Source organism: Etheostoma spectabile, chromosome 11, assembly GCF_008692095.1.
Source record: "Etheostoma spectabile isolate EspeVRDwgs_2016 chromosome 11, UIUC_Espe_1.0, whole genome shotgun sequence".
Lineage (NCBI taxonomy): Eukaryota > Metazoa > Chordata > Actinopteri > Perciformes > Percidae > Etheostoma > Etheostoma spectabile.
The window spans coordinates 16,432,900-16,445,165 of record NC_045743.1 but is presented as its reverse complement, the minus strand read 5'-3'; the positions used below and the strand labels follow the sequence as shown (position 1 = coordinate 16,445,165).

General features: G+C 40.0%; 1 protein-coding gene across 3 annotated transcripts in view; it reads left to right on the top strand.

Annotated features, from left to right (window-relative positions):
• The window catches only part of epb41l5 (erythrocyte membrane protein band 4.1 like 5), a 41,493-nt gene that overhangs the window by 4,869 nt on the left and 24,358 nt on the right, over nt 1-12,266 (top strand). For all 3 annotated transcript variants that reach the window (XM_032530391.1, XM_032530392.1, XM_032530390.1), the window contains exons 3-12: nt 3,187-3,291; nt 4,520-4,562; nt 4,815-4,893; nt 6,490-6,534; nt 7,432-7,484; nt 9,049-9,169; nt 9,467-9,554; nt 9,691-9,779; nt 9,901-9,970; nt 11,689-11,858. In XM_032530391.1, the coding sequence (XP_032386282.1) occupies nt 3,187-3,291; nt 4,520-4,562; nt 4,815-4,893; nt 6,490-6,534; nt 7,432-7,484; nt 9,049-9,169; nt 9,467-9,554; nt 9,691-9,779; nt 9,901-9,970; nt 11,689-11,858 (863 nt within the window). The remainder of the gene's footprint in view (nt 1-3,186; nt 3,292-4,519; nt 4,563-4,814; nt 4,894-6,489; nt 6,535-7,431; nt 7,485-9,048; nt 9,170-9,466; nt 9,555-9,690; nt 9,780-9,900; nt 9,971-11,688; nt 11,859-12,266) is intronic.

The following is a 12,266-nucleotide window of genomic DNA, read 5'->3' as shown; positions in this document are numbered from 1 at the left end:
ATTCCTTCCTTTAAATGTATTTACTTGTCTTTTGTCTTGATTTTCTCCCCCCCACCCACAGCCACTCACACGGTCACCTCCTCCAAACTCCTTTTGTCTCGTAGAGTTGTAGCCCAGAGAAGAAGTGAAAGCTTTCCAAAAAAAAAATCAAGAATCTACATAAACAACCACTACTCAGTCTAATTAGTATGTGTGCGTGCTTGCGTGTGTTCTTGTGTTTGTGTGTGTTGAAATGGTGTATAGGTTGAAACCAAAATCCAAAATGTATAGGTCTTTGCACTGGTTGAGCAACTTTCTCTGGGGTGAATCATGTCATGTTTAGATTCCAAATCCATTCTTTACTGTAACATTGTCCGTATAACTCTTGCTGATTTTCACATTCTAGTAAACAAAGGTTTACAAAATAGAAACAGCAGATTTTCTATGTCAATGTGACATTGTGTACAGTGCAGCGATGATGGCATCAGGACTCACTGAAGAATACTTAAGAATAGCAAGCTATGGAGCCGATGAATTGGCGGGACATGTGGTCAATTCAATTCAATTTGATTTCAAAAGTTGAAGTAATAATAGTGATAACATAAAGTAATAATTCAATCTACACAGCTCTATAAAGAAGGAAAGATCTCTCCATTCCCGTTCTCACGGGACACCTTTTTGTCTTGAACTGGATAAGTGGTGTTTGCAGACTTAACACAGTCACTTTATTACTTTATTGGGCATGCAAATTAATGCATCTCTGAGGACAGACATAAACTCATCTCGTGCAGTGTAATGGGTAAATAGTGGCCCCAAAATGATAGATTAAGGGTTATTATTCCCATTTTGGACAAGTATTAATAAATGAACAGTAATGTCCGTAAAATAATTCAAACCACATTATTTTCCTTCTTAAAATCCCCTAGTCGTTCACCTTTTCTAGACACTGTGTTTTGGCAATTAAAAATTGTGCATTATTACAGTAGTTGGTTTAATGAACTTGGAAAATGCCATTGATAAGCTAAATGCCTCAATTTGTAACTTGAACATTCTGGCTGTCTGAGAGACGGAGCTGTATGCTCACAGGGAGACAGAAAGACTGCAAACAACCAAACAATGCTGCAGGCAGTATAACAAGGCTCTGGGTCCAGCACACACAAACACAATGAGTCCTTTGTACTCTCTCTCCCTGGGTACTGTAGGGGTGCGGTATGCCTTGTCGACTGTGCCAGCTAGCATGGGGCCAGCCCCCCTGAGCTGCCCAGGAGCTCTGTCTGTCTGTCTGTCTGTCTGTCTGTCTGTCTGTCTGTCTGTCTGTCTGTCTGTCTGTCCGTCCGTCCCATGCACCTTCACCCAAGCCATAAACCTCTAGAGCACCCATGCCATGTTTTTTATACACTGTGATCTGTCCTTGATTTCTGTGTGAAAAATTTTGCACATAGTTTGGGAAATGTACCTTAAAAGTTTCTGATGGAACTAGTGCTGCAATGGACATGCTGAAGTCCTGATGCCAAGAACACCACCATTAGACCGCATTGAAACTCAGTGAACTGAGTTTAATAATTTAGGCAGTGTTGTTCATGTTCATTTATAAAAAGAACCATACCAGAACATCAATCATACTCTTTGTTAGAATTACAGATCTTTTCAGCACAAGAACAAATTACTAAAATAATTTAAAGTGAAAAGATAAGGGAAAAAATCCAGATGGAAAAAGGAGCAAAGAAATGCAGCTGCAGACTGATTTAGGATGGCGTATTTTCCTGACATAGTCAAGGGCCCACAGCAAGATGATCACATGATGTTCCCAGTCACCCCACTTCCCTCAGCTCCTCTGCGTCTGGGGGCACTTCAGCCCCCATTACCATGACAACTGTGTGTGTGTGTGTGTGTGGTGTGTGTGTGTGTGTGTGTTGTGTGTGGTGTGTGTGTGTGTGTGGTGTGTGTGTGTGTGTGTGTGTGTGTGTGTGGTGTGTGTGTGTGTGTGTGTGGGTGTGTGTGTGTGTGTGTGTGTGTGTGTGTGTGTGTGTGTGTGTGTGTGTGTGTGTGTGTGTGTGTTCTTCCATGCAGTACACAAACAGTAACTGTTACGCCCTTGTTAAAAAGGGCAACACCGCTTTAAACTTGGAGTACTTCAATTCAACTTCATGTTCTAATTTTTCCCTATTTCTCTATTCAAATCCATGGAACATGTATAATAATTAACATTAGTCTTTTAAACTTCTTTGGACAAATCAGGTGTATACTTAAAACATGATTTCATTAAATTCTCTCAAAACACTTGATTGTAGATTTGTAATGAATAGTCTATTAATCCATAGTTAAAATGAATTGGCAACTATTTAAAAAATAAATCTTTAGTCATTCTATAAGCAAAAATGCCACATCAGAAGGCCTCATTTATGACTGGAGAAAAGACCCCTTCACACACACAAGCATTATAAACTGTCAACATGAGGATTGTGCTAAAAATGTAGGACTGAGTATTTTGTCATCAAGGCCTTATATATTTGTAATTGATCTAAGGCAGGGGTCTCAAACTCAACTTACTTGGGGGCCGCTGGAAGTAGAGTCTGGGTTTGGCTGGGCCGCATCAAGTATTCCAAAAAAAAACTATTTCCTCCAAAAAGGGCGTGGAACTGCCGGTGCTTTAAACCCCTAGATCTGATATGGTTGGTGCATTTCCCAACAGAGTTCACATTGTCAAACCTCAGGCATTTGCAGCAAAGAGTACTTAGCTAGCTTGACAACCGTTACGCCGCTGTCAGGAGACTACTACGGTAGCCCATAAGTGACAAGCGCAATGAGAAAAAGTGAGAAACACTTAACTTTGATGTCAAGTAGGGGGCCACAAAATATCTTCCCGCGGGCCGCAATTGGCCCCCGGGCCGCGAGTTTGAGACCCATGATCTAAGGGGAATTATTACTCGTTGAAATGTACTGAGTTTTGGTACCCCGAGATTCCTGCGTTGTGATGTAACCTCAGGTTTTGGATGCCAGTTCCCTTAGGTCTCTTGATATATTAACCATCTGCGAGACTCTCCACTGCTCCCTTACCTAGCATTTGTGATGTGCTGACAGTGCATGACCATCATCATGAGTATTAGTATTCAAAGTGGAATTTTTTTTCTTTTCAATATCACTAGTTTACAACTTTTCAGGCAATTGTTACTCAAGTCCTATGTTTGTTTGTGTTTCCCTGATCAGAAAAAAGCCAAAGGTGAGGAGCTGTTTGACCAGATCATGTACCATCTGGACATCGTAGAGAAAGACTACTTCGGACTGCGCTTTATGGACTCAGCACAAGTGCCGGTAAGAATGGAGATACACTTCACACGATCTTTCTTTGTTTTGTATAATCATTTGTATAATTATTTGGACAAATAAATCTAATAAAAAGTGGAAACGGTAATGGTGTTGCTGTGATTGTTGAAACCAGTAACTGTTATAAATTACAACATGTCATGGTACAGGCTTAGCGATGCGTATCCATGGCTGTGTACAATAAAATAGGCGGGATCTTGTTTGGGGTGTTGTCCATGCTTTCCTCTTTAAAGTATGACTCTTTGCCAACCAGGATAGCTAGCTTTAGCTGGTAACTTAAGGGGAAGGGTGCAGATTTTCTGTGTACTCCTGTACATGTAGACCTCCTTCTAGTGCATGGTCCAGGTTAACCTAATGGCAAAAATGGCTTCAGCCAGTTGAAACCTCTCTATTGAGTTCAGCTTAGCGCAGTGCCATTGAAACCATAGACAACACCGGCTTAGCATCCTACCTAGTCCCAGTACTGCTATTTTACATTTTACCGTTTTGGGCAGTCCTCTCTGCAGCTGTTCACAGCCAGACTTCAGATTTTAGTCTAAAACCCTATTCACCCATTTGAAGGAGCGCTTTAGGCAGGGACTTTCCCTGTCAGTGAATGGGCTAAACGGATTGGTTATGGAACTCTTGTCAGCTCTTGGAGTCAGGCTGTGCCTTGAGACAAACCGTTTTAAGTCATTGGTCTGCTAGTGACCCTGTTCCTTCACCCTGATCCTCTGTGAAGGCCATGGAAGGAGGGATAGATTGTGGAAGGATGTAATGGAAGGGAGGGACACCGAGAAGAGGGGTGGAGGTAGAGAGACAAAAGGGTGGGAGAGAGAGCTGAAGTCATGAGAAAGGGGGAGGGCGGTGAAAAGGAATGTGGGGGAGAGGAGACTAGAGAGTGCTGTGAGTTCCTCTGTTATCTCTCTCTAACTTATATATGCACACACACCACCACTACCACCTTTCCTTGAAATGTTTCATGCCTCATAGTGCCTAAACTTCCAAGAAGAATTACAGCACAGAACAACACATAAAGGACCTCCCAGAATGTTTTAACGTAACTGTCCAATGTTTTTTTATAAAATGAATGCAGGTATAATTTTTGTGGAGAAAATACACTATACTGTAAGATACAATTGCTACTGGTGTTGGTTTTCTTACTAAATTTAACCTTGTCTTTACATTGTTGAAGCTGCCGTTAACATTTTCTTTATCCCCTTTTATGTTCTTTCAGCACTGGCTTGATGTCACAAAAAGTATCAAAAAGCAAGTGAAAAGTAAGTATACAGAGGGCCTACTTTTCCCCTTCCCAAACATGCATAATTACTTGTTATATATGTCAAAGCATCCTATAAAAACAAACTTCTGAAGTGTAAATTCTGTCTAATGATACACTTTGTGTTTTTGTGAGTGTAAGTACATTTGGTGCATCTATTCTTTAATGGCAAGTTCACTAAAAAGATATGTTTCTTATCACATAGTATATGTTAAGCTTAATAATATTTTGTGTCATTTTGAATCTCTTTTAGTTGGCCCACCATACTGTCTTCACTTGAGAGTTAAGTTTTACTCCTCCGAACCGAACAATCTGCACGAGGAGCTTACCAGGTGAGGGAAGCCAGAAACATTTAAACTTTTTAGCATGCGTTCTCTCAAACTCGCATTTTAAAAGGTTGGTTAAATGGGTCTTTTTAGGTTTTTTTATTTTGTAAATCTGTAAAACTCATAACTCATATACCTCCAAAGAAAGTAAATAAATCATCCTCTAATTTAAGTGTTATAGCAAGTACTTTTTGGGATATTTATCCATTGATTCAAAAACTAAATTTGTAGAGCTGGGCAGCGTTTAAAAATTTGAATCGCGATTAATCGCATAATTTCCCTGATTAATCGCGATTAATTGCAAAATGAAATAATGAATTCAAAAGTAGTGTATATAGTGCAATTTTTTTTTTTTTTTATGTTCTGCCATATGAACAAAAGTGCCGTAACATTTGTTCTGCAAAAACTTACCAGCATTTTGTTTATAAAGTAGCAGTTAAATAAAATATTTAGTGTAGGCCTACATCTCAACTTAAACAATGTATTTATCATGTCCAGAGGTGAATTCCATCTGGTTGGAACGTGTTGCATAAGCGACTCCTTCTTATGTCCACGTTGTTCTGTTGTTGATCTAACTCTGCAGCACTTGGACTGTGTTTAGAGTGCCCCACAACTTTTATGCTCTTCGCAAGGACACGCGCTGTCAAACGCGCTGTAGAGCAGAGACACTGTGACAGAACGCTGGAGACCGTGCGCAAAGCAGGGGACATGATCAGAAGGCAGAAGGCTCGCAGCAGCGATCAGATTTTGGATCTATTCTTGCTATTTGTGCTAACTGCGGTGACTTTATTTGACACATTCCACTGCTGTGCAACTTCAATAAAGTGTCCCGCGCATGTTTCAGCATAATGTCTGTCCTCTGTTTTTATTACAGTCAGAGCACGTGAATGCAGCGCCCACTTTTCATCAGTATAATGCACTCGAACTCTGAGATAATTCTGGTTACCCAGTGAGTCCAGTAGCCCCCAGTAAGAGAAACAGCTTGTGCGCGTTGTAGCGTGGTTGCTTTTGCTGTCCTCTCCTTTTCATACAACTGGGAGTCTGATGGTGCGTGTTGAGGGAATCTCATACCTGCCGTCGTCGTTGCGATTCTCAGACCGATGTCCTCCACCACCCTAATGGGCCTGCAGTCTGTAGCTATCCACGTCGCTATGGCATCTGTTAGCGTCTCTTGCCTTTGTTTATCTCTACTAACCCACACGCTGCATCTAACGTAGTCTGCCGAAGCCTCGCGCCACTGTGTGTGTTTCATTGAATGATTTGCTGGTATCAACTGTCAAGGTGATATTTCAGACTGGAAGTTCTCCGGTGACAAAATAATTCAACTTTGCAGTGTTTACAAAGCCACAAGCAACAAACTTTTACAATAATAAAGAAATAATAAAAACTGCGTTAACGCGCAATAAAAAAAAATTGTCGGCGTTAATTAATTAATTAGTTAACGCGATAACACTTTAACTTGCCCAGCCCTATAAATTTGTCATTTGCCTTGGTGTTCCATAATGCCGGTTGACGTGGATTGTTGTTTATGTATCATATCCCATAGAACTGACAAATTTGGTCACTTTTCATTGCTATAATTAACTGTATTTTTTTCTTCAGATACCTATTTGTGTTACAGTTAAAGCAAGACATCCTCAGTGGCAAGTAAGTCATTTCCTGCAGTGTAACTTATAACTGCCATCCACCTTAATGAAGTACTATAAAGAATTGTTTCATCATGGTGTCATGGCACTCCAAATAAATATTCATTGAGAAAGCCAGACACACAGAGAGATAGTTAACTTGCCATAACATTAAACAGACCTGGTAGTTGCATGTCAGTTACATATTTTGGAAGTTAAAATTTTAGTTGTTGCCAATTATCTAAATTGTAGAAGACTTTCAAAACAACAAAGCATGATCTACACTGCTAGAAAACCCCTGAAAATGGTCCTTATGATAAAACATAAGCAACACTTATCCACACTATTAAACATCCTAAGAACATTAGATGTTTGACTTTGTAGTCCATTGTACCTGCTCCCATGTTTGTTCAACACTTTTGGAGTGGTTATCAGTCTAATTGTTCAGAGCATGCCACAGGGTAAAAACACACAAATTCACTCATTGCTGGCCCAAGGCAACATTTTACCTTCCTCTTAAACGTTGTTTAAATTGAAGAATACTGCATTTGTTATAACCCAGTGCCCCAGCCGTCCTGTCATTTATCCTATAATTTCACACAACTAACTTTTGAATCACTTGACCAAGACAATAAACTGTATTGCCTCTCCTTATCAGTTATTATCCCTTTAAATATCAGTTGTTGTGTTGGTAGTCACAGGCCTGTTACTATAAGAGGCTTACCGGATTACATGTTTGACAGTAGAATTATTAACTGTGAATGGACTGGGAATATAAGTATGTTTTTAATACCTCAAAAAAATTGTTTGCATTGTTTGGCTGAATAATAATAGGAAGTGGTAAAGACAAGTAGGCCAGAGTGATCATTAGGTTTATTGATATTACTGTGGCTGACTCTTACTATGTATGTATTTTCAGGCTAGAATGTCCATTTGACACGGCGGTGGAGTTGGCTGCCTTTTCGATACAGGGTAAGCACCACATGTATCCAGGATTCTCTCTGTGTGTTTGGTAATTGGGATCACTTCTGTAATAGCTGCCATTATTTTGTGTGTTGCAGTGCACACTCCTTCGAGAGTTGAGATTAATACTGTGATCAATGTTCGAAAAGGCCTGTATTGTAAAAAACATATAGCATGTTCACATACCAGTTAGTGTGGTGTGAGTCAGACAAGCATTTGTCAGTTTTAGGTTGGAGCATGGTACACTCGTATACCAAAAGGCTGGTCATTTTAAATATGCAGTGTCTAAGAGCTACTTTCTGTGTATCCACATAGCTTGAATCTGTTACAACCCTCCCACATGCCCAAAAGACAAATCTACCAAGCCCGAAACTTCTTTTGTAACTGTTTTACCCATAAAGTATTGTCCCCACATCTTACTTGAGCTGTGTCTGAGCAAGGTTCTCACCAGAGCCATGTTCTCACTAGCCCAGCTTCAGGAGTATACCCTTGTCTCTCTGCTCCACAAGAGTCTTTCTTTATCTTTTCAAAGCAGTCATCTTCTGTGACTGGGTCCTGGCACCATAGCTGCCATGGGCTCTGACGCACATAAACCCCTCCTCTACAATGAGACTACAAAACAAAGAGAAGTGTAACTTTGGGCAACTGCAGACAGCCATGTGGCTGAGTACTTTCCTGAATTCCTCTGGGGATCAATAATGTATCTTATCTTATCCTATCTATCTATCTATCTATCTATCTGGCTATCTATCTGTGTAACAGCATAAATAGTGTCTTCTTTTTTCTGGCAATATTTACTTATTAAACTTTCAGTCAAAAAGTTTAGAGTAGGAAAGCTTGGTGTCCATTTCCATATCTACTTACAGTACATTTAAAAATGCACTAAGAGAAGACATTTATTGGGCTTTCTCTTTACCAAATGTTGAATGGTAAAGAGCCCATACATATGAACTACACATGTTTACTGCTTCTTATGGTTACAAATGCACAGTTAACTGCAAGAGCAGTATAAAGAGTGCTGCTTCAGAGGAACTAAGTTTCAAACATGTATGTAATGGGATTGCGTGCAGAAACTCTTGAACCACACACACACACACACACACACACTCACAGTCACTGTGGGGTAAATGCCAGCTCATTAGTGCTCCATCCTCTTTGGAGGCCCCCTAATCCAGCACCCTTTCTGTCTTCTCTCTTTTCTTCGGTTGAGCTTCCTCCCTTCATTTTCATTTATTCCGAATTATGTTTTGGTCCACTAACAATTGCCGGGATAGGGATGGCATAAAATTTATCTTTTCTCTCCTCTTCTATATCCCGAGGCTATGCTCATAGATGGACTAGCTAAACAGTGAAGTCCTGTAGCTACCCAAAGACTGCAAAATAAAACCAAGGTGTTTCAGTCTGTCTGCCCTATTTTTCAGTACCAAAGATAAGGTTTTTCTCAATTTCCACTTTGTCATCTTTGTATTAGGGTTACTTACTGCTACAGTATTAGGCACTCTTCCTGGTGTCCTGGTGAGCCTATGTTGCTCAGAGTGTGAATTTATAAGTATGCATGTCTTTGTTTTTTCAGCTGAACTAGGGGATTGTGACCCATTAGAGCATAATCTGGAACTGGTATCAGAATTTCGCTTTGCACCCAACCAAACAGAGGACATGGAGCTAGCGATATACAACAAATGGAAGGAATGCAGGTACGCATTTGACTATAACTAAACTACTACAAGTATGGACAGTCCGTTAAACTTATTATCAATGAGGAGGAATGCATTTACAAATTGGCCACAGGTAGCAGATATCCTATGCTAATAAATGGATGTGCTTCATTCTGTAGTCTGTTTGTCGTGTGGGCTTGGGTTGGGCAGTTACCAGCAACACTGCATGAATGCATTTTTTTCATCCTTTCAGCTTGGAGCTGCAGTAATGTTTTGATCATGCAAACATTTATTTCTGTTTTGTTTCTTCTCCTTTCTTTCCCTCCTCTCCGTCAGAGGTCAGATGCCATCCCAAGCGGAAATTAATTACCTGAATAAAGCCAAGTGGCTAGAAATGTATGGGGTGGACATGCATATGGTCAAGGTAACTGACGCACACTCTTTCTCACTAGCACGTACCAATTGTAAATGTCCATGAAAAAGGGAGTGAAATGAATGTGAATAAAAACATAAATATGTGAAAGGGTCAATATTTGTCTCTTTTCATATCTGCCCTGCAGGCAAGAGATGGTAATGAGTACAGTCTGGGGTTGACACCAACTGGAGTTTTAGTGTTTGAAGGAGAAACCAAGATAGGGCTCTTCTTCTGGTATGTTTGGTTATATTCTCATTTACTGAAAGAGTAACTTAAATGCTTTATAGAAACACCTTTAAGTTTTGATCATTCTTTATTATGTGTGTTTGATTTGTTTTGTTTTTAACTGTTGCAGGCCCAAGATCACTTGTCTGGATTTCAAGAAGAGCAAACTGACGCTTGTGGTAGTGGAGGATGATGACCAGGTGAACATGAGCATACAGATACTCAGATACTCGCCATGTGGTGGAATGTTGAAAAGGCAGAACATGCATTCTGTTTCCCATAGTAATCCCTTTTGATAACAGTATATGGATCCCAATCTCAGTGCTCCCTTCATGCAGTACCTTTTGAATGTACTGTGCTTAAAACATTTTTACAAGTAGGAGCATAAAAATGAAAAACACACCTAATTGTATAACCAATTCAATGGAAATAATTATGGATGGTAGTTATGCATGTGTTTGCTTGTGAATGACTCTGAAAGAGTGCCTTCTGTTACCTCCTTATGTAATTATATAGCTTTTGTTTGTTGATTGGGTAGTAAGCTGTCATTCACAACCAACATGAGCATGTAAACATTAACATCTAACAGTACTGCAGTAAATTACTTTAGCTGCTGTCCTCCGTGAAGTGCTAAATATAAAATATTTGATACTTAAAAACTATAAATTGTGTAAAAGAAATTAAAAATGAAACTGACCCAATTGCATCTACACTCATACAAAAAAGAAAACCAACAATGCTGCCATTTGCTGACATGATGGGGAAAAAGTATTCCTACAACATTTGTTTCAAGTAGTGTCTGAGGCCTAAAAGAGGCTGGTTCCAAATCAAAATGAAACCAGGCTTATCATTGCACTACCCAGAGGCTAGTGTATATGAGAGAGAAGGAGAGTCTGTTTATGTCCATCCTGGAGGTCTGTGAGTGAGGTTAATAAAGTAGCCTGCCCCTTCTGGTATTTCTGGTATGCACCATTCTCTTGCACACAAACATGCGCACACAGTTCTTGCCTCCAACTCTTGTCAAACATTTATATGCTGTATGCTAGTCTTTTCACCACATGAATTTACTTGAATTCTCTATCAAGATGCTTGTTTGTCAAACACACATGGCAGGAGCATCAATGATGACACCAAAAGAGAGAAGGCCGGCTGGCATGTCTGCCTTCTAACTGTGGATTGAGGAAGCTAAGCAGTCACATCCAAATTGTTTCTACATTTTTTTGAACAGTTGGCAATTTGGAATGTTTGTCTGTGAGCTTGTGTGTGCTGGGAGGACCTGGCATCAGTGTTAAAATGAGCAACACACGGTACAAAGTCAGTTAACCAGTAACAATGCCAAATAATACAGACGTAATAGTGGCTCTGTTACGCAAACAACATTCTGACCTGGAGGCAGCCATGCTTGTTAAGATTTTGAAGGGCTTACATATTTTGCCTGTCTTTTACTTTTTCTCCTGCCACAGAGAAATCTGCTTGTTACAAGCAAGTATCTCTTCACTCGTGTACTGCTGAAGTCAACTGGGCATATAGTGTTTAAATGTGCCGGTTTATATTTAATGGTTGTTTTTGTGTCATGTGTTCTGCCTTGTTACTATGAGATTGTTAGGGGTCCTTTTTGGGCAGAGATTAGATTTATTGCTTCAGCGAGAAATACAGAGCGGGAGCACCTGTACATCTTAGTGCATTCATTCTTCACATGTTAGTTTCCTTCCACAAGCAGAAGCTAGCACATGAGCTTTGTTTTACTGAAACTATGTTGGCTAGGACTGAAGGAATTTCAAATTACTCTTAAGTGTGGAATTTGATCTTGTGTAACTGGTGGCGGACACTGTGCCATTGTGGCACATTCCTCTAAGTCTGTATCTGTATCACCTAAATCTAACCACCCGAATCTAACCTTAAACCAATCGTCCCCCAGGGCAAAGAACAGGAGCACACTTTTGTCTTCAGGATGGACCACCCCAAGGCCTGTAAGCACCTCTGGAAGTGTGCTGTGGAACACCATGCTTTCTTTAGGCTGAGAGGGCCGGTACATAAGAACTCTGCACGCTCTGGATTCATACGCATGGGATCACGCTTCAGATACAGGTAACAGACAGATGTACTGGCAGGTCAAAGTGTCAAAGATGCTTTTAGGACTGACCTAAATGCCTCGACCATTGCCATGGTAATCAACTTCCAAATCAGTATTTGAATGCTTTATTTTTGTTGTTTTTCTAAGTTAAGTTATTACATAGGCATTACCCAAAAAATCACACATGCAATGAGGATTAGTATTCCAACATTTATTGTGCATCAGCATTAGTTATTTTTAGTTATTATTCTCGGACAGATTTGTCGTGTGTATATATCAAGTATGGCGCTATGGTGGGTACCAAAACTGAGCGGAGGAGATCGATTGATCGAACATGTCAGCTCAGTTCGTTCCATGCATGTTTTTTTTGTGTTTGCTAAAGTTTTTTAAAGATAAATCTAAATATTTAAGCTCTGTTACGT